At 47.3% G+C, this 25855-nt stretch overlaps 1 protein-coding gene across 3 annotated transcripts in view; it reads left to right on the forward strand.

The window, feature by feature from the left end:
* PAPLA1 (Phosphatidic Acid Phospholipase A1) overlaps positions 1 to 25855 on the forward strand; it is a 142541-nt gene that overhangs the window by 107385 nt on the left and 9301 nt on the right. For all 3 annotated transcript variants that reach the window (XM_077642100.1, XM_077642094.1, XM_077642107.1), the window contains one exon: positions 8193 to 8337. In XM_077642100.1, coding sequence (XP_077498226.1) covers positions 8193 to 8337 — 145 coding nt within the window. The remainder of the gene's footprint in view (positions 1 to 8192; positions 8338 to 25855) is intronic.

Raw genomic sequence — 25855 nt, forward strand, 5'->3', positions numbered from 1 at the left:
GTCTCTCCGCCATGAAAGGTGCTGGCCCATCGAGGCTTGGATCCAAATATTCCATGTATTAACCACAGCTTCCTGTTACAATCGGTCTGCCACGGTACTAGTCTTAGTGAAGCCAAACAGGATAGTAGGGCCCAACATGTAGCCAGCAGGAGCTGTCTCTCTGCCATGAAAGGTGCTGGCCCATCGAGGCTTGGATCCTAATATTCCATGTATTAACCACAGCTTCCTGTTACAATCGGTCTGCCCCGGTACTAGTCTTAGTGAAGCCAAACGGGATAGTAGGACCCAACATGTAGCCAGCAGGAGCTGTCTCTCCGCCATGAAAGGTGCTGGCCCATTGAGGCTTGGATCCAAATATTCCATGTATTAACCACAGCTTCCTGTTACAATCGGTCTGCCACGGTACTAGTCTTAGTGAAGCCAAACAGGATAGTAGGGCCCAACATGTAGCCAGCAGGAGCTGTCTCTCTGCCATGAAAGGTGCTGGCCCATCGAGGCTTGGATCCAAATATTCCATGTATTAACCACAGCTTCCTGTTACAATCGGTCTGCCACGGTACTAGTCTTAGTGAAGCCAAACGGGATAGTAGGACCCAACATGTAGCCAGCAGGAGCTGTCTCTCCGCCATGAAAGGTGCTGGCCCATCGAGGCTTGGATCCAAATATTCCATGTGTTAACCACATGTTACAAACGGTCTGCCACGGTACTAGTCTTAGTGAAGCCAAACGGGATAGTAGGACCCAACATGTAGCCAGCAGGAGCTGTCTCTCCGCCATGAAAGGTGCTGGCCCATCGAGGCTTGGATCCAAATATTCCATGTATTAACCACAGCTTCCTGTTACAATCGGTCTGCCACGGTACTAGTCTTAGTGAAGCCAAACGGGATAGTAGGACCCAACATGTAGCCAGCAGGAGCTGTCTCTCCGCCATGAAAGGTGCTGGCCCATTGAGGCTTGGATCCAAATATTCCATGTATTAACCACAGCTTCCTGTTACAATCGGTCTGCCACGGTACTAGTCTTAGTGAAGCCAAACAGGATAGTAGGGCCCAACATGTAGCCAGCAGGAGCTGTCTCTCCGCCATGAAAGGTGCTGGCCTATCGAGGCTTGGATCCAAATATTCCATGTATTAACCACAGCTTCCTGTTACAAACGGTCTGCCACGGTACTAGTCTTAGTGAAGCCAAACAGGATAGTAGGGCCCAACATGTAGCCAGCAGGAGCTGTCTCTCCGCCATGAAAGGTGCTGGCCTATCGAGGCTTGGATCCAAATATTCCATGTATTAACCACAGCTTCCTGTTACAATCGGTCTGCCACGGTACTAGTCTTAGTGAAGCCAAACAGGATAGTAGGGCCCAACATGTAGCCAGCAGGAGCTGTCTCTCCCCCATGAAAGGTGCTGGCCTATCGAGGCTTGGATCCAAATATTCCATGTATTAACCACAGCTTCCTGTTACAAACGGTCTGCCACGGTACTAGTCTTAGTGAAGCCAAACAGGATAGTAGGGCCCAACATGTAGCCAGCAGGAGCTGTCTCTCCGCCATGAAAGGTGCTGGCCTATCGAGGCTTGGATCCAAATATTCCATGTATTAACCACAGCTTCCTGTTACAATCGGTCTGCCACGGTACTAGTCTTAGTGAAGCCAAACAGGATAGTAGGGCCCAACATGTAGCCAGCAGGAGCTGTCTCTCCGCCATGAAAGGTGCTGGCCTATCGAGGCTTGGATCCAAATATTCCATGTATTAACCACAGCTTCCTGTTACAAACGGTCTGCCACGGTACTAGTCTTAGTGAAGCCAAACAGGATAGTAGGGCCCAACATGTAGCCAGGAGGAGCTGTCTCTCCGCCATGAAAGGTGCTGGCCCATTGAGGCTTGGATCCAAATATTCCATGTATTAACCACAGCTTCCTGTTACAATCGGTCTGCCACGGTACTAGTCTTAGTGAAGCCAAACAGGATAGTAGGGCCAAACATGTAGCCAGCAGGAGCTGTCTCTCCGCCATGAAAGGTGCTGGCCTATCGAGGCTTGGATCCAAATATTCCATGTATTAACCACAGCTTCCTGTTACAAACGGTCTGCCACGGTACTAGTCTTAGTGAAGCCAAACAGGATAGTAGGGCCCAACATGTAGCCAGCAGGAGCTGTCTCTCCGCCATGAAATGTGCTGGCCTATCGAGGCTTGGATCCAAATATTCCATGTATTAACCACAGCTTCCTGTTACAATCGGTTGCCACGGTACTAGTCTTAGTGAAGCCAAACAGGATAGTAGGGCCCAACATGTAGCCAGCAGGACCTGTCTCTCCGCCATGAAAGGTGCTGGCCTATCGAGGCTTGGATCCAAATATTCCATGTATTAACCACAGCTTCCTGTTACAATCGGTCTGCCACGGTACTAGTCTTAGTGAAGCCAAGCAGGATAGTAGGGCCCAACATGTAGCCAGCAGGAGCTGTCTCTCCGCCATGAAAGGTGCTGGCCTATCGAGGCTTGGATCCAAATATTCCATGTATTAACCACAGCTTCCTGTTACAATCGGTCTGCCACGGTACTAGTCTTAGTGAAGCCAAACAGGATAGTAGGGCCCAACATGTAGCCAGCAGGAGCTGTCTCTCCGCCATGAAAGGTGCTGGCCCATCGAAGCTTGGATCCAAATATTCCATGTATTAACCACAGCTTCCTGTTACAATCGGTCTGCCACGGTACTAGTCTTAGTGAAGCCAAGCAGGATAGTAGGGCCCAACATGTAGCCAGCAGGAGCTGTCTCTCCGCCATGAAAGGTGCTGGCCCATCGAGGCTTGGATCCAAATATTCCATGTATTAACCACAGCTTCCTGTTACAATCGGTCTGCCACGGTATTAGTCTTAGTGAAGCCAACCAGGATAGTAGGGCCCAACATGTAGCCAGCAGGAGCTGTCTCTCCGCCATGAAAGGTGCTGGCCCATCGAGGCTTGGATCCAAATATTGCATGTATTAATCATTAAACACAGCTTCCTGTTACAATCGGTCTGCCACGGTACTAGTCTTAGTGAAGCCAACCAGGATAGTAGGGCCCAACATGTAGCCAGCAGGAGCTGTCTCTCCGCCATGAAAGGTGCTGGCCCATCGAGGCTTGGATCCAAATATTCCATGTATTAACCACAGCTTCCTGTTACAATCGGTCTGCCACGGTATTAGTCTTAGTGAAGCCAACCAGGATAGTAGGGCCCAACATGTAGCCAGCAGGAGCTGTCTCTCCGCCATGAAAGGTGCTGGCCCATCGAGGCTTGGATCCAAATATTGCATGTATTAATCATTAAACACAGCTTCCTGTTACAATCGGTCTGCCACGGTACTAGTCTTAGTGAAGCCAACCAGGATAGTAGGGCCCAACATGTAGCCAGCAGGAGCTGTCTCTCTGCCATGAAAGGTGCTGGTCCATCGAGGCTTGGATCCTAATATTCCATGTATTAACCACAGCTTCCTGTTACAATCGGTCTGCCACGGTACTAGTCTTAGTGAAGCCAAACGGGATAGTAGGACCCAACATGTAGCCAGCAGGAGCTGTCTCTCCGCCATGAAAGGTGCTGGCCCATTGAGGCTTGGATCCAAATATTCCATGTATTAACCACAGCTTCCTGTTACAATCGGTCTGCCACGGTACTAGTCTTAGTGAAGCCAAACAGGATAGTAGGGCCCAACATGTAGCCAGCAGGAGCTGTCTCTCTGCCATGAAAGGTGCTGGCCCATCGAGGCTTGGATCCAAATATTCCATGTATTAACCACAGCTTCCTGTTACAATCGGTCTGCCACGGTACTAGTCTTAGTGAAGCCAAACGGGATAGTAGGACCCAACATGTAGCCAGCAGGAGCTCTCTCCGCCATGAAAGGTGCTGGCCCATCGAGGCTTGGATCCAAATATTCCATGTGTTAACCACATGTTACAAACGGTCTGCCACGGTACTAGTCTTAGTGAAGCCAAACGGGATAGTAGGACCCAACATGTAGCCAGCAGGAGCTGTCTCTCCGCCATGAAAGGTGCTGGCCCATCGAGGCTTGGATCCAAATATTCCATGTATTAACCACAGCTTCCTGTTACAATCGGTCTGCCACGGTACTAGTCTTAGTGCAGCCAAACGGGATAGTAGGGCCCAACATGTAGCCAGCAGGAGCTGTCTCTCCGCCATGAAAGGTGCTGGCCCATCGAGGCTTGGATCCAAATATTCCATGTATTAACCACAGCTTCCTGTTACAATCGGTCTGCCACGGTACTAGTCTTAGTGAAGCCAAACGGGATAGTAGGACCCAACATGTAACCAGCAGCAGCTGTCTCTCCGCCATGAAAGGTGCTGGCCCATCGAAGCTTAGATCCAAATATTCCATGTATTTACCACAGCTTCCTGTTACAGTCGGTCTGCCACGGTACTAGTCTTAGTGCAGCCAAACGGGATAGTAGGGCCTAACATGTAACCAGCAGCAGCTGTCTCTCCGCCATGAAAGGTGCTGGCCCATCGAAGCTTAGATCCAAATATTCCATGTATTTACCACAGCTTCCTGTTACAGTCGGTCTGCCACCGTACTAAGCTTAGTGCAGCCAAACGGGATAGTAGGGCGCAACATGTAGCCAGCAGAAGCTGTCTCTCCGCCATGAAAGGTGCTGGCCCATCGATGTTTAGATCCAAATACTCCATGTATTAACCACAGCTTCCTGTTACAGTCGGTCTGCCACCGTACTAGTCTTAGTGAAGCCAAACAGGATAGTAGGGCCCAACATGTAGCCAGCAGGACCTGTCTCTCCGCCATGAAAGGTGCTGGCCTATCGAGGCTTGGATCCAAATATTCTATGTATTAACCACAGCTTCCTGTTACAAACGGTCTGCCACGGTACTAGTCTTAGTGAAGCCAAACAGGATAGTAGGGCCCAACATGTAGCCAGCAGGAGCTGTCTCTCCGCCATGAAAGGTGCTGGCCTATCGAGGCTTGGATCCAAATATTCCATGTATTAACCACAGCTTCCTGTTACAATCGGTCTGCCACGGTACTAGTCTTAGTGAAGCCAAACAGGATAGTAGGGCCCAACATGTAGCCAGCAGGAGCTGTCTCTCCGCCATGAAAGGTGCTGGCCTATCGAGGCTTGGATCCAAATATTCCATGTATTAACCACAGCTTCCTGTTACAAACGGTCTGCCACGGTACTAGTCTTAGTGAAGCCAAACAGGATAGTAGGGCCCAACATGTAGCCAGCAGGAGCTGTCTCTCCGCCATGAAAGGTGCTGGCCTATCGAGGCTTGGATCCAAATATTCCATGTATTAACCACAGCTTCCTGTTACAATCGGTCTGCCACGGTACTAGTCTTAGTGAAGCCAAACAGGATAGTAGGGCCCAACATGTAGCCAGCAGGAGCTGTCTCTCCGCCATGAAAGGTGCTGGCCTATCGAGGCTTGGATCCAAATATTCCATGTATTAACCACAGCTTCCTGTTACAAACGGTCTGCCACGGTACTAGTCTTAGTGAAGCCAAACAGGATAGTAGGGCCCAACATGTAGCCAGGAGGAGCTGTCTCTCCGCCATGAAAGGTGCTGGCCCATTGAGGCTTGGATCCAAATATTCCATGTATTAACCACAGCTTCCTGTTACAATCGGTCTGCCACGGTACTAGTCTTAGTGAAGCCAAACAGGATAGTAGGGCCCAACATGTAGCCAGCAGGAGCTGTCTCTCCGCCATGAAAGGTGCTGGCCTATCGAGGCTTGGATCCAAATATTCCATGTATTAACCACAGCTTCCTGTTACAAACGGTCTGCCACGGTACTAGTCTTAGTGAAGCCAAACAGGATAGTAGGGCCCAACATGTAGCCAGCAGGAGCTGTCTCTCCGCCATGAAAGGTGCTGGCCTATCGAGGCTTGGATCCAAATATTCCATGTATTAACCACAGCTTCCTGTTACAATCGGTTGCCACGGTACTAGTCTTAGTGAAGCCAAACAGGATAGTAGGGCCCAACATGTAGCCAGCAGGACCTGTCTCTCCGCCATGAAAGGTGCTGGCCTATCGAGGCTTGGATCCAAATATTCCATGTATTAACCTCAGCTTCCTGTTACAATCGGTCTGCCACGGTACTAGTCTTAGTGAAGCCAAGCAGGATTGTAGGGCCCAACATGTAGCCAGCAGGAGCTGTCTCTCCGCCATGAAAGGTGCTGGCCTATCGAGGCTTGGATCCAAATATTCCATGTATTAACCACAGCTTCCTGTTACAAACGGTCTGCCACGGTACTAGTCTTAGTGAAGCCAAACAGGATAGTAGGGCCCAACATGTAGCCAGCAGGAGCTGTCTCTCCGCCATGAAAGGTGCTGGCCTATCGAGGCTTGGATCCAAATATTCCATGTATTAACCACAGCTTCCTGTTACAAACAATCTGCCACGGTACTAGTCTTAGTAAAGCCAACCAGGATAGTAGGGCCCAACATGTAGCCAGCAGGAGCTGTCTCTCCGCCATGAAAGGTGCTGGCCCATCGAGGCTTGGATCCAAATATTGCATGTATTAACCATTAAACACAGCTTCCTGTTACAATCGGTCTGCCACGGTACTGGTCTTAGTGAAGCCAACCAGGATAGTAGGGCCCAACATGTAGCCAGCAGGAGCTGTCTCTCCGCCATGAAAGGTGCTGGCCCATCGAGGCTTGGATCCAAATATTCCATGTATTAACCACAGCTTCCGTTACAATCGGTCTGCCACGGTACTAGTCTTAGTGAAGCCAAACAGGATAGTAAGGCCCAACATGTAGCCAGCAGGAGCTGTCTCTCTGCCATGAAAGGTGCTGGCCCATCGAGGCTTGGATCCAAATATTCCATGTATTAACCACAGCTTCCGTTACAATCGGTCTGCCACGGTACTAGTCTTAGTGAAGCCAAACAGGATAGTAAGGCCCAACATGTAGCCAGCAGGAGCTGTCTCTCCGCCATGAAAGGTGCTGGCCCATCGAGGCTTGGATCCAAATATTCCATGTATTAACCACAGCTTCCTGTTACAATCGGTCTGCCACGGTACTAGTCTTAGTGCAGCCAAACGGGATAGTAGGGCCTAACATGTAACCAGCAGCAGCTGTCTCTCCGCCATGAAAGGTGCTGGCCCATCGAAGCTTAGATCCAAATATTCCATGTATTTACCACAGCTTCCTGTTACAGTCGGTCTGCCACGGTACTAGTCTTAGTGCAGCCAAACGGGATAGTAGGGCCTAACATGTAACCAGCAGCAGCTGTCTCTCCGCCATGAAATGTGCTGGCTCATCGAAGCTTAGATCCAAATATTCCATGTATTTACCACAGCTTCCTGTTACAGTCGGTCTGCCACGGTACTAGTCTTAGTGCAGCCAAACGGGATAGTAGGGCCTAACATGTAACCAGCAGCAGCTGTCTCTCCGCCATGAAAGGTGCTGGCCCATCGAAGCTTAGATCCAAATATTCCATGTATTTACCACAGCTTCCTGTTACAGTCGGTCTGCCACGGTACTAGTCTTAGTGCAGCCAAACGGGATAGTAGGGCCTAACATGTAACCAGCAGCAGCTGTCTCTCCGCCATGAAATGTGCTGGCTCATCGAAGCTTAGATCCAAATATTCCATGTATTTACCACAGCTTCCTGTTACAGTCGGTCTGCCACCGTACTAAGCTTAGTGCAGCCAAACGGGATAGTAGGGCCCAACATGTAGCCAGCAGGAGCTGTCTCTCTGCCATGAAAGGTGCTGGCCCATCGATGTTTAGATCCAAATACTCCATGTATTAACCACAGCTTCTTGTTACAGTCGGTCTGCAGGTCGACTCTGGTTATAAGTTGACCCCCCCACCTTTGGAATGTCATTTTTCGAAAAAAAAAAAAAATGTTGACTTATAATCGGCAGTATACAGTAGATTTGAAAACTAAACATTTTGGCAGAATTGCCTGCCTGGTCAGGTTTGACAACTTAAACTAAAGGCGTGCAGTGGCTCGCGCACCTGCGAGCCACCATGTGCAGATTATGTGCAGATTTTACAAGTTGACTCATGCTAAGAGTGCAAGATGCTGTCGTTTGGAAATCTTGCGCTGCTTTGCCGTGAGTTTATGTTAGATTAGGAAAATCTGGACTGTTAGAATGGTTGAAGTGCAGTGTAAATCGAATCGAGTAGCAAATATTAATCTGGGCCTGAGTGGAGTCATTGCCATTTGTGTTCAGTGACAGCGTCCGACTTGCAAGGCGTGGACGACCTTGGTGTGGGCCAGCTGAACGGAGGGCGGCGCATCGACTACGTCCTCCAAGAGAAGCCCATCGAGAGCTTCAACGAGTATCTGTTCGCTCTGGCTAGTCATGCCTGCTACTGGTGAGTGCATCACAGGTGGGCTTTGGGCTACTCATTTTTCTTGTAATGGTTTTCATTATCAAAGCTGCTGCACAAGTGGGAAGCCAGGATGAGAAGTGAAAAGTCTCAGGCACAATATTTTAGATCTTGGCACTTTTGTGGTAAGCATCTTCCTTGATAGGCGCTAATAAAGTAGAACGTCGTTCATTCGAACTGCCATTGGAGTCTTGGACCACGCGTGTTACTGCAACAAGGACCAGTTGCACAATTATTCACCTATGCAGCTGCTCACCGGACTGCACTTGCAGCATGAACCCTATATTTGTGCAATCGTTACACAAGTGCCGTTATTACAAATAAGGTCTGCAAAAGGCACACACAGTGGCTGCTAAGCAGAGACACCCGCTATGTGTTGCTCGCTCGCAAGGAGGTACCATGCTGCCATGGAGGAGCTTCTGCTAGATTTGTTGTGCGTCCACATGCAACCTCTACAGTATTGGTGGTTTTATCGGCAAGCTGAGGGCCCACCAGTTGCAGTGTTTTTTTATTGTCATTGAGTTTTGGTTTTTTTTCGTTACTTGTAGAAAAACTTGCTTGTAATGTGCTCATTTCGTCAAATGCTACATGCTGTTCATACTTCATCACCTACAGAAGTAGAAGTGAACAATGTACTTATACGTACACACGTTTTATCCAGAATTACCCCGCCCTTTAATCAAACAGGAGTCGTTTGGATGAGCCCAGTTTTTAAATTTGTGATCTTGAGGGCTTTTTACACAGCTTTCATCTTGCACAGAGTTGAGTTCTAGGTTATTTCACATAACTATCATGCAGTAATGAAAGGATATGAAGAAAATGAACGACTCGTGTTACACTTATATCCCCACACTACCCAGTCAGTAGTCATCATATGGCAGCATGCAGACCTTTGCGAAGTGATACTGAATGCAGATGTGTCATAAAAAACCGATGCACACAAGTTTCTTTGTGCAGCATACCTCAGAAGTCAATTGAATTGTGCACGATTTCCTTGATACCGGGCAAATACTGTATGTACTTCCGTAAGAACCCACTTTTTTACCAGAAAAGTTGACATTAATTTGGGGAAGGGTTCATTATGCGGGGAAAAAACTTTCAACAAATTTTTGGGGGAGAGTTGAAATTTCATATCATACGTCCGCCTGCCCATCCGTGCACCCGTCCATCTATCGTCAACAAAAGCACGTGGTTGGACATGTTCATATAGCCAGTGTTTAGTATCATTTACTTTGAAAGGTGTTTGCTGTATCACGACGTGATCAGGCAATTTTGTGATAGCCGGCGAGATAAATAGAACATGCTGAGCATGGGCCCTGAAGGCCAGATGTGTGTTTTTACATGAGGTTAAAGAAGACTCACAGAACGGTTACGACTGCATGATGCAACTGTATAACTTTTTCATTACTACGGAAAAAATGACTGGTGTTGATAGGTCCGAGGTATAATTTTTCCTGCAAAATATGCGAGGTGTAAAAAAACTAAACTTGCACAAACATGATGGAAATAGAATGTGCTTTCAGGAGACATTTATTTCAACACAAATACTTTTGGTTTGAATGCACACCAAGAAAAGTTCGTAGAATGTGCCACCGGTATAATAGTCTACAAAATTCCCTTGTCATGCGGCATGAGCTACATAGGTCAATCAGGCAGATGTCTAAACACCAGGTTGAAAGAGCACAGTAATAACTTAGGAAAAATAACGAATCCTGGAAACCTCGCCCCCCATTGCGCAAATCACAAATGTTCACCGTGCTTTGATCGGACAACAATTTTAGCTCGGGCAAAGGAAAAGAAAGAAAGAGATATGGGAGGCCGGTGAAGACGAGTGCGTAAGCACACCCTCGGTGTTGTTATCAAGTGAGGAGGTGTATCTAATCACGAAACGAAGGAGCGTGCGACACAGCCGTTGGCAATGAATTAATTGTTTCAGCATGTTCATGACATGTATTTATGTACCCTCGTACCAGAATAAATCTCAGTTGTTAGTGCGTGCTTGGCCTCTGTCCCCAGTTCCAGTTGTCGTTTTGTTAGTGTGCAGCGCGTTATTCAAACTAAATGTACAACCAACTAGCCCACATTGCTGCCTTGCTTACACAAATACTTTGTGTGAATAATGCAAAAAAAAATCAGCAAGCCGATAGAAAAGTTGACGATTTAGAAAAAGTGTATCGACAAGACAAAATTTCTTGGAGAAAAAATATTAAAAACATTCTGGAATGTCTAAAATGGAAAAAACTAAAGTTTGAGTTTATAACACAAAAACTCTTCCAGCTAGAAATTTTTTTCTGACACTACATGAAAAAAAGCCGTTTTCAAAGCATGTTCGGTGTAAATTCTTCACAGCGGTGGCAAAAAGTATGTCGGCCCAACAGGCTGCTGCCTCAACAATTGGCTATGCCAGCACAACAATAATGTTAGAAATTTCTCCGGAAGCAGCCTAGCCATTCCCTGCAATAATTGCGTTCCATTGCTAAATTAGTGCCGTATCATCGGATGAGGTCAGCTGATGATGGAGATTATGGAATCACAGAGAATACATCTCTGGGAAGCACTTGTGTTAGCGCACCTTCTATTTGATTATCAAAAAAATAACTGGCATTCCTGAGTATATCAATGTAATCCTGCACATGGTTACTGGTTCTGTTCTTGGCAGCTACACACTGTTATCGCGCACGTGCACTGTCATTTACATGGCAGTACTGAGGACATGTATAAAGCATTTGTGGTTTTACAAAATGTACAAGTTGTCTGTTCTTTCTTTGTTCATGTTGTTTTAGCGCTTTGAGAAAGGAGGCGAAGAGGGCAATGTCATTAGTAACATAGAAAACATAGTTAAAGTAGCCAAAGAGTCCTACACAGATCTGTACAGTAGCCAATGTAATGTGGACGTAAATGAGATAGGCAGTATCACACGGCAACAGGATATGCCGCCAGTAACAAAAGAGGGAGTAAAGAAAGCCTTAGGAGCAATGCAGAGGGGGAAAGCAGCTGGTGAGGATCAGGTAACAGTAGATCTGTTGAAAGATGGAGGGGAGATTCTGCTAGAAAACTAGCCACCCTGTATACGCAATGCCTTATGACCTCGACCGTACCAGAAGCTTGGAAGAATGCTAACATTATCTTAATTCATAAGAAAGGAGACGCCAAGGACGGACCAATCACCTTACTGTCTGCTGCCTACAGGGTATTTACTAAGGTAATGGCTAATAGATTCAGGGCAGCCTTATACTTCAATCATCCAAACGATCAGGCAGGCTTTCTTAAAGGATACTTGACAATAGGCCATATTCACACTATCAGTCAGGTGACAGAGAAATGCACAGATTATAACCAGCCCCTATCCCTCGTTATAACGAAATTGTTTTACTCGAAATATCGCTTTATTCGAAATTTCTTACGGTCCCGACCGAAACGCATGCATATTAAGCCGCATTACTCGAAGCGCACGAAGAGCTTGACCTGTTTAGAGCGAAGCGGCAAGCGAAGGCATCGCCACCGCTCGTCGGCGGCGACCCTTTTGCGCATGCAGTGTCAAATTAATACCGCTGATGAATTAGTCTCATGCAGCCACAGAACATGCCACAAAAGTACGAAACTGGCGACCGATGACCTGCCTATTAACGGGTGCCAAGCGAGTGCCGAGTGCCCCGTGCTGTTTACGGCGGAGCAAATGGAAGCGCTGTCAAATTCCGTGGTGAAGCGTGCCCGAACCGTTAATCTCAGTTGCAGTCGCATCACTGGTGTCCCTTGTGATAGAATCCACACAAAAATAAAGTTTTCCTGATGCTTTGTGATGCCAGAAAACCGCAGTCTCTTGGATGCTGAAAAGTGGCCAAAAGACCGTGGGCAGACTTGCGCCATAGCATTCCATGGGGTGTGCTTGATGAGCAAAGTTTTGCTGCTCTAATGAGCACTTCTGGCAATCAGTCGCATTGGTCAAAAAGCGGCAGTCGCAGGCCAATGGATAAGCAATTTTCGTCTATTGCAGCATATCAGAATACACACCTTCCTAGGTGTACGAAAGAAGGATGTCCGGACATTGCTTAATGGACATAGTTGTCAGACCTATTACAATCATTGTTATCAAGGAATTGAACTCTCAGCAAAACGGAATCATGAGTTAACCGCCGCTTTTCTAGTGGAGCCGGCACGGAATGAAGGCACCATGCTAGACACGATCACACAAATGACATTCTTTACAAAAAAACCTGCTCCACACGTCAAGAAATTAGTCGATATCACTTACCAGGTCAAGAGCAGAGTTAACCACGATGTTTATTTCACAGATAAAATATTACTCAGGAATATGAGATTACTTACCCTTCAGTTCTGCGTATGGAAGAAGTCCTGTTGTGATATTGCACGAATCGATTTCTTGCACAGTTTGTCATCTTGCGGGAACCTGAACACATGGACTTTGCACTATGCTGTGTAGTTTTCATGGCAGCGGGATACAAAACCGTGGCAAAAACCAGGAAGGATGACAAGGGCTGGAGATTTGCAAGGGTGAAGGGAGTAAAAATTCTGACGGGAAAGACCGAGACGTCGCGTGTCCTTCGTTTATCTTGCATAGCTGACTTAGATAAGATTGCAAAGCAATTCTTTGGTGTCAAACTTGAGCAAAACCATACATGGGCAGCCTGAATTTAAAAACACCACAAGCGTTTAGTGACTGCTTAACTACTGGAGTACAACGCTTTTCTTTCTTCACCTAAATGCAAGGTCTGCTTGCTACGAAGAAGACGAAATTTCATTGCTTATATCCAGCTTCAGTTTTCGTTCGACATGATCATGGTTATTGAAATGTGGTGTAAAAACGAACATCAAGTGCTTAACCTTCCAGGTTACAATCTTTCTTTTTAAGCCGATGTAACAGGAGGGGTGGTGGAGTCATGATACTAGCAAAAAAGATTTAAACTTTTACATTTCCAAAGAATTTACTGAGAGAACAGATGACTACAGAATACTTACTATTCAGTGTCACACATACGTATTTTCTGTCGTTTACATACCACCACTTAGGAGCGTTACAGCATTTTTGTCTTTTCTTGAAAAATATTTTAGTTGTGTCAGTGATCAAAGGTATGAAGTTGTTCTTGGCGGCGATATGAATATAAATGCTCTAGATGACTCACTTGCTACCAAAGAGTTTGCTCAGACTTTTGACGCAAATGCCTTTTTACAAGTAATTAGGAGCTCTACATGCATCCAACGTGATACAGCAACCCTGCTTGACACATCTATTTTTCAAAATTTGAAAATCCGAAGTGCGGGGGTCGACTTAAAATCGAAACCAAAGCATCATCATCAGCAGCAGCCTGACTACACCCACTGCAGGGCAAAGGCCTCTCCCATGTCTCTCCAGTTAACCTGGTCCTTTGCCAGCTGCGCCCACCCTAAGCGTGTGAACTTCTTAATCTCATCCGCCCACCTGACCTTCTGCCACCCCATGCTATGCTTGCCTTCTCTTGGAATCCACTCCGTTACGGTTAAGGACCAACGGTTATCGTGACTTCGCATTACATGCCCTGCCCAAGCCCAGTTTCTTCCTCTTGATTTCGACTAGGATGTCATTAACTCGCGTTTGTTCCCTCACCCACTCTGCCCGCTTCCGGTCTCTTAACGTTACATCTATCATTTTTCTTTCCATGGTGCGCTGTGTTGTCCTTAATTTAAGCTGAACCCTTTTCATTAGCCTCCACGTTTCTGCCCGTAGGTGAGTACCAGCAAGATACAGCTTTTGTACACTTTTCTCTTGAGGGATATTGGTAAACTGCCATCCATGATCTGAGAGAACCTGCCGTATGCACTCCACCCCATTCTTATCCTTCTAGTTATTTCCCTCTCATGATCTGGATGAGCTGTCACTACCTGCCCTAAGTAGACGCATTCCTTTACCAATTCCAGCACCTCGCTTGCAATTGTGAACTGCTGTTCCCTTGCTAGGCTGTTGAACATTACTTTGGTTTTCTGCATGTTAATTTTTAGACCTACAGTTTTCCTCTGCCTGTCTAAATCATTGATCATGCTTTGCAATTCATCTCATGAGTGACTCAGCAAGGCAATGTCATCAGCGAATTGCAGATTATGTAGGTATTCTTCATTAACTCTTATCCCCAACTGTTCCCAATTCAGGCCTCGGAATAGCTTCTCTAAACAGGCGGTGAATAGCATTGGTGAGATTGTATCTCCTTGCCTGATGTCCGTCATTATTGCACCATAAATAAAAGCATCCCATCATAAATAAAGGCGAGACAAGCGAGATATCAGGCATGCTACAGCATGGTTGCATGCTTGCTACACGGCTCCGTTGCATCGCTCTTGGTGCTAGCCTTGAGCAGCTGCTATGTCAACGTGTAGAACCGGCATCCCCACCCCACGCAAGGTGGCCGATGGTGGCTGTCAATAAGGAGCAAAATGGCACCAACCCACTCCTCACACGTCGCCGCAGGTTGCGTCTGCTGATAAGCGGCGGCGGCTCGATAACGTATTCGCGTTCTACTCTTAATAGGCATCGTCCAATTTTTTTTGGTTTACTTTCAACCGCGCACTCGGCGCTCAAGTGAGCATCGATAAATGATGGAAGGGCCGCTGTTCCACCACGGCGGCACCCCCACTTGGAACCGCAGCGGCGCCGGGGAGTGGCGGTAGCCAAAGAAAGAGCCGATGCCGCTCGCGCGTAGTTTTTATTTGGCTCTGATGCTTTTGACTACTGACGGCCACGTTTCACAAGTTTTTAATGTAGTATTTGTCATTTGTGCTCCGGGTCTGGTAAGCGACCGGCACTCGTTCACGGCTACATTCAAGATGGCTGTCATTCTTTACGCCGAAGAAACGAATAGCGTGCCGGGCCGCAAGTTCGACATTCGCAACGGGTGATACAGGTATGGCAGCTGCAGCGAGGCAAAATTTTCAGCTGTTCCATGCGATGTCGTGATGTAGCTGTCTGCGAAGTGCAGGATTTCGCTGCGCGACAATGTTAGAACGACGAGCTGTGGGACCACAGCAGTGATTACAACGACAGCACTAGTGAGGACGATGGCGCAAGTGTGGATGAGTAGTTCAGTGACTAATACATTTTCATTTTGGAATGTGCGCTGCTGCGCGCGGCAGCCGATAGCGGTTGGCAATAAGCGGAGGCCGCAAGATAGTGCTATCGCATTCTATTATTAAAGGTCAAGCGTAAACGATCTCCAAGGTTTTTTTTTTTTTTTTCGGAAATGGGATGTGTGGGGGTCGACTTACAATCGTGTAAATATGGTACTTTTCGTTGAAAATCCTTTTATTACATATGGATGGAACAAAAAAATTCTTTCTATTACTTACCGAAGCATATATGAAGCTACGCTAGACATTTTTTGTAACAAAGTTAAAGAAATTGCATGGGATGACATGTACGTTTTCCAATGCAAATGATGCATATAAAACATTTTCCAAGTATTGAACATATTGTTACGTGCTCTGCACGCACGGGGGTTTATTCAAAGAGGGGACCGGTCGAAGCAGGATGGAAGCAGGAAGCCTAGCAGCGTCCTTCAGCTCTCTCTTTTTCTTCCTCTTTCTCCGCGGGTCAGTCCTTCATCTTCTGCTTCTTCCGTCGAGGTTCTGTGGAAGCACGTGACATTGCCCTCCTCGCAGACGATGCCCGTCGGGCGAGTTAAACAGACCGTCTGGGATGGAATCGCTTGAGGCGGGCTACATGCACCACCTGAGATTGGCGTGACCGTCGACCACTAGCAGTTAGTCGTGCTATAACGTAATTAACGTCACTTATGCACTCCAACACAACAAATGGTCCAGTGTAGTGGGATAGCAGTTTCTGACACAGACCACGCTTGCGTAGAGGGGTCCACAACCGCACAATGTCACCAGGAACATAAGAAACTTCTTGGTGTTGGACGTCGTAGCGGTTCTTGGAACGCTCTTGCGAAGATAAAATTCGAACGCGGGCAAGCTGGCGAGCTTCTTCAGCTCTGCAGAGTGTGGTCGCAAGAGAAGGTTCATCGTGGATGAAAAATGGTAGCATGGTGTCAAGGCCGCAGCGAGGCGAGCGAGCATAGAGCAGGTAAAAGGGGCTGTAGCCAGTTGTCTCATGTTGCGCGGTGTTGTACGCATGAGTGATGAACGGGAGTACGCCATCCCAGTCCTTATGATCTGCAGCGACGTACATGGCAAGCATGGTGGTGAGCGTACGATTAGTGCGTTCTACCACACCGTTCGTTTGGGGATGATATGGCGTGGAGTGGCGAAAACTGCAGCTGCTGAGGCGGAGAAGTTCTTCAACAACGTCCGCTGTAAATTGACGTCCACGGTCGCTAATGAGAACTGCAGGAGGGCCGTGCCGAAGAATGACGAATCGAAGTAAGAAGTTAGATACTTCAGACGCAGTAGCAACTGGTATCGCGGCTGTCTCACAATAACGGGTTAAGTGGTCTACGCACACAAGAATCCATCGATTTCCTTTAGAGGATCGTGGGAAAGGTCCAAGGAGGTCAATGCCAACTTGCTCAAACGGGGCTGTTGGAGGTGTGATTGGCCGCAATTTGCCCGGTGGACTTGAAGTCGGCAGCTTAAAGCGCTGGCATTGCACACAGCTGGCTACATAGTGCTGGATGGTTGAACGCATGTTAGGCCAGTAAAATCGTTGTTGTGTGCGGTGGAGTGTGCGTGTCACTCCCAAGTGCCCAGACGTGGCGTCGTCGTGCATCATTTCAAGAACTGTGATGCGTAGGCTTTCGGGTACGACAAGAAGCATGCGTGCTCCTCCAGAAGCGAAATTCTTCTTATAAAGCAAACCGTCGCGAATGCAAAAAGTATTCTTTACAGAATCTTGAGCGGCATCAAACAAAGAGGTTAATGTTTGGTCCTTGCGTTGCTCAGTTCGAAAAACTTGAAGATCGGGGAAGGCTTGTGAAAGTGACGACAAGTATTCATCAAAGTTGTCTGCGTCGTCCTCAGTCGTTAGAAGCGGCAAACGGGAAAGACAATCGGCATCTGAGTGTTTACGGCCGCTTTTATGCACAACAGTGAAATTAAATTCTTGTAGGCGCAAAGCCCATCGAGCAAGCCGGCCACAGGGGTCACGAAGACTCACTAGCCAGCAAAGCGAGTGGTGGTCGGTCACGACGGTGAAAGCATTCCCGTACAGATAGGAGCGGAAGCGCTGTACAGCGAAAACAACGGCGAGACATTCTTGCTCAGTAACCGTGTAATTTCTTTCGCTCTTACTCAACGAACGGCTGGCATATGCTACCACGTGCTGATCGTGACCATGGCGTTGTATAAGTACAGCGCCGATACCGATACCACTTGCATCAGTGTGCACTTCAATTGGTGCAGATGGGCAGAAGTGGCGTAGGATGGGGCCCGAGGTCAAAAGAAATTTCAGATGCCGGAAAGCTGCGTCACATTCGCTGGTCCAATTGAACGGTGCATCTTTATGCAGCAAACACGTGAGTGGGTAAGCGATGTCCGCAAACCTAGCTATAAAGCGTCGAAAGTACGAGCAGAGCCCTAAAAAACTCTGCAGCTCTTTCACTGATTGAGGCACCGTAAAACTTTTGACAGCTTCAATTTTCTTTGGATCTGGTCGAACACCTTCTTTATCAACTAAATGACCAAGAACAATTGTTTCACGGTTCCCAAAATGACATTTCTTGGAATTGAGGATAAGGCCAGCTCGTTCCATGCAATCAAGCACAATATCCATACGGCGGTTGTGCTCACTAAACGTTTTGCCAAAAATTACAACGTTGTCCAGATAACATAAACAAATTTGCCACTTGAGGCCACGCAGGATTGTATCCATGAACCGCTCGAATGTTGCAGGTGCATTACATAATCCGAAAGGCATAACGTTGAACTCGTAAAGTCCGTCTGGTGTAATGAATGCCGTTTTTTCCCTATCTGCAGCGTGCACGGGGATTTGCCAGTAGCCGGATCTCAAATCAATAGAAGAAAAGTATGAAGCAAAGTGCAGACAATCAATTGCGTCATCTATACGTGGAAGCGGGTAGACGTCCTTCTTCGTGGCCGTATTTAAGCGACGGTAGTCAACACAGAACCTCCATGTGCCATCTTTTTTCGTAACAAGGATAACTGGAGCCGCCCAAGGACTGGAGGATTCTCGAATTATGCCTCGCTTTAGCATCTCTTGAACTTGGTCATCTATTAACTTATGTTCAGTGGCTGAGACTCGATAGGGCTTCTGGCGTATAGGAGGTGCGGAGCCGGTGTTGATCGTGTGATGAATACGACTGGTAGGCGGTGGTGTTGAATCGTCTTTGGCAAAGTCGAACACGAACACGTGTTTCAGAAGGAGTTCCACTAGAGTGCGACGCTCGGTTGGGGAAAGAGCCTGATTAATCATAGCCTTAACTTGGGTCTCCATATCTCTTTTCACGTGCTGCTCACTGACAGAGTTGGTTAACGCCGCGACGAAACCTGACACACCTTCCTCGAAACGGGCGAGTTTGAGGCCCCGGGGCAACACAGCTGGCTCTTCAGAGTGGTTCACTGTCCACATCTCGGTACGGCCTCTCACCACGGGAACGACGCAACGAGGCACGACGATACTCTTCTTAGAGCAGGCGAGTGTCGTAGGCTCTACCACAGCTTCAAAAGATTCGCACTGATTGTGAATAGAGGAAACCCGCACGAATGCTGCAGAGAAAGCTGGTACAATAGTATCTTCTTCCACCGCAAATGCTCCAAAATCCGGTGTCGAGTTATCCACAAGAGCTGAAAGTAACGAAGAATTCAAAGCAACTTCTCCCGTACGACAGTCTAAAGTTGCACCACACTCTTGCAGAAAATCAATCCCAAGAATCACATCATGCGTTGACCGTGGTAGCACTGCGAATTCTGTTCTAAACGTTAGACCACCAATAACAACATCCGAAGCACACACACCAAGTGGAACCAAAGGTTCACCACCGACACCACGGAATAACGCTGCACGGTCACCACTAAACATCACTTTCCTACCTAAACGATTCTTAAACCTCAAACTCATAACGGATACGGTAGCACCAGTGTCCACAAGAGCCATTGTTTTCACACCATCAATAAACACTTCCAGTTTGTTCTTCAACATAAACACGGGCAGAGGTAGATTGGACGTCATCGACTCGCCGGCGGCCTCACCTCCATCGGCCGCGCCTCCTAGTTTCCCGGAGGCGGAGGGGATGCACGACGTCGAGGAGAAGGTGACCGCCGTTGGCGCTGAGGTGGCGGCGTCACACTGCGGTCAGATGCGGGTGATGAACTCCGCAAATTGCTCGGACGGTACGGGTCCCAAGCGGACGTTGGGGGTCTCTGCTGCGCGGTGTGCAGTTGCCCGTAAGTATTCGCCGGGGGTTGGCAGTCTTGAGAAGTTGGGAAACGACGGCGGCAATATCTAGCGATATATCCTGCAATGCCACACCGGTAGCACAAAGGTTGAGAGCGCCAGCGACCGCCATAAGAGTCCTGGCGAACAAAGTCGCGACGTTGGCTGAAGCCAGGATCTCGCTGCTGACGAACCACGTCTTCTGGGTAGGTGGGCCTCCTTTCTGTCGGCTGGTGGCGATAACGTTGGGCAATGTTCCGATCGTCCATGGGCAAAGTGCCGTTGGGTGAAGCCCACGGAGTCGACAGGGCGGCAACATCTTCCTCCGGTGCAGAACTGTGCCGCAGATATTGTGTGTGGCAGAAGGTATCCCGGGATCTGGACAATTCCTCGCGCACAATCTCTCGAATCATATCAGCCATAGAATTTGGAGGACTGGCTTCAACACTGGCTATAGAGGTGACATTGGCCAATCTTCCGAATTTAGGGGTGATTCGACGCAGCTTAAGAGCTTCAAATGTTCTGCAATGTTCTATAACGTCAGCGGTGGTGCTCAGGCTCTCTTTGCTAATCAGGAAATTGTAAACATCTTCCGCAATTCCTTTTAGAAGGTGGCCGACTTTGTCTTCTTCAAGCATTCTGGAGTTAACTAGCTTGCATAACTTTAAGATGGCTTCGATGTATGCCGTGCAAGTTTCTCCGGGTACTTGCGCGCGGTGAAGCAATGTCTGTTCCGCACGCTTCTTCTTTGCCGATTCATCCCCAAAATTTTTCTTTATCTCGGTCGTAAAGGTAGCCCATGAACTCAGTGTATCCTCATGATTGTCGAACCAGTCAAGGGCAGTGGCGGCAAGGAAAAACACAACGTTAGCCAGTTTAGTAGCAGCGTTCCATCGATTGTATTTGCTCACCCGCTCGTAGTGTTTCAGCCACTCGTCAACGTCCTCTTCAGGTTTTCCAAAAAATGTGCGGGGCTCTCGATAATGTGGCCAGTTGTTCGCTGTGGATAGCCCGGGTTGCTCAGCATTGTCGTCTCCAGGCATGTCCGATGGCAGTGGTGGGAAGCCTGCGAGTCTACGGCTCCTTCGGTAGATGGAATGCTCCGTGGTCGATACCCAGCACCTCCACCAACCTGTTACGTGCTCTGCACGCACGGGGGTTTATTCAAAGAGGGGACCGGTCGAAGCAGGATGGAAGCAGGAAGCCTAGCAGCGTCCTTCAGCTCTCTCTTTTTCTTCCTCTTTCTCCGCGGGTCAGTCCTTCATCTTCTGCTTCTTCCGTCGAGGTTCTGTGGAAGCACGTGACAATATGTACAGAATATTTTTCATCGGCTACTAAAAAGCAGTCCTCAAAAACATGTGTAAGCCATGGCTAACACGAGAATGCCTAAAGGCAATACGCTTCAAGAATAAGCTTTACAAGCGTTTCATGCAAACTAAGAGCATGGAAGATCTAAAAAGCTTTAAATGTTATCGGAATAAGGTAAATAGCCTTAAATGAAAAGCCAAGAGAGACTGTATAAATAACTTTTTTAATGCAGACGTAATCAGAACAACTGATATTGTCTAGAAACGCTTGGGTATTTCATTAAACACAAACCAAAAGCCCACAGTTGGCAAGCTTAACATTGATGGCAAAATATTACCAGGTGTCGAGTTAGCAAACACATTCAGCAACTTTTTCAGCACTGCCACTGTAGACGCTAGTTCAGAGGACAATTTTATGTTCTTGGGGCCTAAGGGTTGCGAAAAAGCATTTTAAGCCTCACTAGTAGCGGAAGAAGTTGAGGACACTCCTGTTTTTTAAGAACAGCAAAAGTTGTGACATAGACGGTTTGCAAATTTTGCCAATTAAGCATGCATCTAACTTAATCTCGCAACCACTTGCACACATCATAAACAACGCATTTATTTCTGGCGTGTTTCCTTCAAAACTCCAAATTGCAAAAGTAACTTTAATGTTCAAAGGTGGGAACAAGGATGCGCTATCTAATTACTGACCCATATCTATTCTGCCAGTGTTTTCCAATTGCCTAGAGAAGTTAGTCCATGAATGCATGATAATTTTTGTTAATCGATGTAATATAGAACCTTTGCCCGTAAAGTTCCGAGACTGAGTTTATTAAAAAAAATGCGTTTAATATTGAAATTATTTGTGCAGCACCCCTTCGAAATAGTCTCCCTTGCAGTCTATACACAGCTTCCAACGCTTCTTGAGGTCTTGGAAACAGTTGGAAAATGCTTGTTTTGGCAGGGCCGTCAGCTCCTTTGTCGTGGCGTCTTGAATGGCCTCCATGCTCCCCATCCAGCGACCTATTAGAGCTCTCTTCACACGAGGAAACAAAAAAATTGCATGGGGAGAGGTCAGGCGAGTAACGCGGGTGGGGAAGTATAGTAATGCTGTGCTTGGTGAGAAATTTTGTCACGCTGAGAGCAGTGTGCGGCCTTGCGTTACCGTGCAGAAGGTTCCATTGTCCAGATGCCCTTAAGTCAGGGCGACAGCGTCGCAGTGCATCACGCATGTGTTGGAACACACGGATATAAAAATCCTGATTCACCGTCTGCCCTTGTGGGACGAACTCGTGGTGTATGACACCTCTGGCATCGAAAAAAAAACTATCAGCATCGTCTTTGTTTTGCCCTTCTGTCGCCGCACCTTTCTCGACGCCGGAGAGCTTGTGGACCGCCATTCGACTCTCTGCCTCTTTGTTTGAGGATTCTATTGAAAACACCATGTTTCGTCTTCAGCAATGATGCTGTCGACGAATGCAGCATCCTTCTCTGCCTCGGAGAGCAAATCAGGGCTCACTGATGCCCGCATGTCCTTCTGGTCCAGTGTGAGGGAGTGCGGCGCAAGTCTGGCATTCAGCTTTCGTTTCCCTAAGTTCTCACACAAAATTTGGTGTCATGTTGTCTTACTAATGTCGAGAGCATCTAATAGCATGCGGACTGTAATGGTGCGGTCTTGCAGTACGATTTCCCTGACCCGGGCCACGTCGTTTTCATTCCGTGAGGTTGAAGGCTGCCCCTGCTTTGTGTCGTCTTCCACTTACGTTCTCCCCAAAACGAACCGAACCCCTTGTGCCACTCGAAAACTCGCACCCGCAATAATGTCTCGCCTCAAGCGTCACGAAGGGGCTCATACGTCTGTGTGGCTGTCTTGCCAAGCTTCACACAGAATTTTATGTTTACACGCTGTTTGAGGTGGACGTCCATCTCTCCACATTCACTCACAGTAGAATGCGCAGACGACTAGTGACAACGTATTTTTCTACATGTAGTGCCATCTAGCGGCTGCTACAGCAATTGACATAAATAGCAGTTTAGCCCGAAAAGATGGCGCTACACATACGCACCATTTGTTTTGGTGAACCATTTATAGAGAAGAAAATAAATCAGTCTCGAAACTTTATGGACAAAGATTGTATTAACAGATGCTCAGTTTGGTTTTTGTGAAAGTGCCGAAGTTTTTATTTATGCAGGTGACTCGAGTCTGTTTTTTACAGCCACCACTGTCTCAAAATTAATGGTAAACGCGAACGCAGCTCTTGAAAGGTTATTTCACTGGAGCAGAGCCTCTTTGCTATCAATCAATCCAACAAAGACCAAATTGATTATATTCAGGGCTAAAAATAAAATCATGGGCGCAATACCGAATCTCTTGCTGGGTGGAGACAGTTTCATCAATAAAAAGCCTTGGAGCCATAACACAGGAAAATATGTCTTGGGATGTTTATGTTCGTACATAACCTTTGTATTAAACTTTCGAGGACCATTGGCATTCTATCCAAGGTTCGCTATTTATTGCCCGTTGCAGTTAAGAAGCTAATCTACAACTCACTCTTTCTCACCTAAATTACAGCCACCAAATATGGGGTACCACCACATTTACAAACATTGCTAAATTGCAAAAATTACAAAAGAAAGCAGTTTGTATTATTCCTGACATACCATTTAACACACATGCTGAACCTACATGCCGTCCACTCGAAATTATGCCAGTCACAAAAATATATCATGAGATATTAATGTGTCGGTATCATACCGCAGGACAAGAACAATTTTGTTAATACATTGGCAGAATTGACAGCGAGAACTAATCCTTACACAACTAGAATGAATGAATCATGGTAATACCTCGTCCTCGTACTAATTATGGCAAACAAATGCTGGGGTATCTAATTCCCAACATGTTAAACCGGAACGTGAAGCATTCATCGTTACATTGATTTCATGTGGCATACAGTTCAATAGACAGCTTAACTTTATCCTCACTAATATTTGTGTTTTGCTACATTGCTTTGTAAAATATATTGTGATGGTTTTGTGTGCATGTTGGCAATTTTTTTTTTTAGCGGGCATGTCTACAGATGTGCTGAACACTATAGATCTCCTCGATTTGGCTGTGCTTGCAGTTCAAAGAGTGCAGCACTCCCGTCTTCGTTTTGCAAAAGTGCCAGCCTAGTGCAGCACAAGTTCTTGGCTGGCTTGCACTCTCAGCATTGGAAGTGCAGGTGTAGTGCAGCAGTATGGCGGCTCCCATGTGTGGGTCGGAGAAGATTTGATCATGGTTTAAGTGAAATGATGGCTGTTCATTCTTGAAAGGAGGATGTGGGTAACTTTGTGGCGTCACAAGTGTAAACCTAAGTGGTGAAGTTGAGCCCCATGAGCAGCACTTCAGCACATGTAAATCATCTGTGCATATACATGCAGCCACTCTTTTTCTCCGTGACGATTTCCTGGAGCTGGTTCGTGGCAACAGTTATTGTGATTTGCTGCTTGAAAATTCTTCGTGTAGTTAGAGATTTTGGTGGACATTGATGTCAACAGCATGCAGCTGGCTGTAATTTGGTGGCGACGCCAAGTCTAGCAGACAACCAGGCCTGCACTTGACTATTCGTTTTGGAAGCTGCCAGTGCCAAACTGTACTTGAACTGATGCTGCACACTCGTGGCACCGCTGAGGAACTTGACGGAACTAGTGCAGCTGGTGCAGCCAAATCGAAGAGACCTTATGTTGAACTGCACAGCACTTGTTATTTTTTTGTACATTTAATATACTTGTGAAGTGCGTACCTCTTTATTATATTTCTTTTTTCATTTTTTGACTATTAGCAATGTGTCAAAGTGTGCGTGCTACCGTTGCTTTGTACAGGGGGCACAGTCCCTGTCAAGCCACTAACTGGCTTTTTGACTGTGCCCTCCCGCATTAATGATGTTGAATAAATTTGATTTGTTTGGCATAGCATCGTCACAGCCATTCCATTGCTACAGTGACCCGTCGTAAGGACCCATCGCAAGGCACAGCAGGCGCACAAAATCCCGCAATAGGTCAAGTACAACAGCAGCACGTAGGCCTACATGACACGTAGCACGTAGGCCCTGCTATGGCAAGAAAAAACGAAATATTGGCAAAAAAAAAAGCTCGCCGGATGCCACCTCACAACTCTCATCCGCGTGACAAAGTAGTGACCAGAACGTGTGGAAACAAAGTTTTGTTTGTAACTGGGAGTTTTCGTTCAACAGACATAATGCTGTCGCAACCTATCCTGGCATTTAGCAAATGTTTTTTTCCAAATGAGAACTCGGGATTGCCATGTGGTTCAAGTGCGTATGAATAACCTGCGAAGACGGCTTGCCTTCCCTGCTACAAAAGCTTTCAAACATGTCAACGACCCATCCTTTCCTCGGCCTCCCGCGGCGGCCTCCAGATGTTGACATGCATCACGTGATCAGTAGGAGCGCTTCAGCCTTCAAGTCTAGGGGGTGCTGGGTATATGCTCCTGGATCTGGGAGAGGATATAGGGGTACGGGAGTGTGCGGGTCTGAAGGCGTCTCCAGAAGCCCTGGTGGTAATTATCCAGGGACAGGTGGGGTTGGGTTAGACCTGCACTCGGCCCTATAATCTCCCGGTAAGAGCCCGGCTCTGAGTCGGCCACCGCCTGGTTTATATGATCTCGGGCGTGGTGATTGGTGGCCTCATTGGCGGGAGTGAGCAGGCACCCAGATGAGCTGAGAATGCAGAAGGAGTCAGGAAGGCATACCAGGCTTCCGTGTGAGTAAGCGTGGAGGAGGGGAAGCGTAGCAGTTTCAGAGGCCGCATCCACCCACACGGCATCAGGTTCCGATCCCTAGTGTTTGTCAAGTGGGTTTTTCAAAGGAGTGTATGG

This window comes from Amblyomma americanum, chromosome 1 (assembly GCF_052857255.1).
Source record: "Amblyomma americanum isolate KBUSLIRL-KWMA chromosome 1, ASM5285725v1, whole genome shotgun sequence".
In the NCBI taxonomy this organism is placed as follows: Eukaryota; Metazoa; Arthropoda; class Arachnida; order Ixodida; family Ixodidae; genus Amblyomma; species Amblyomma americanum.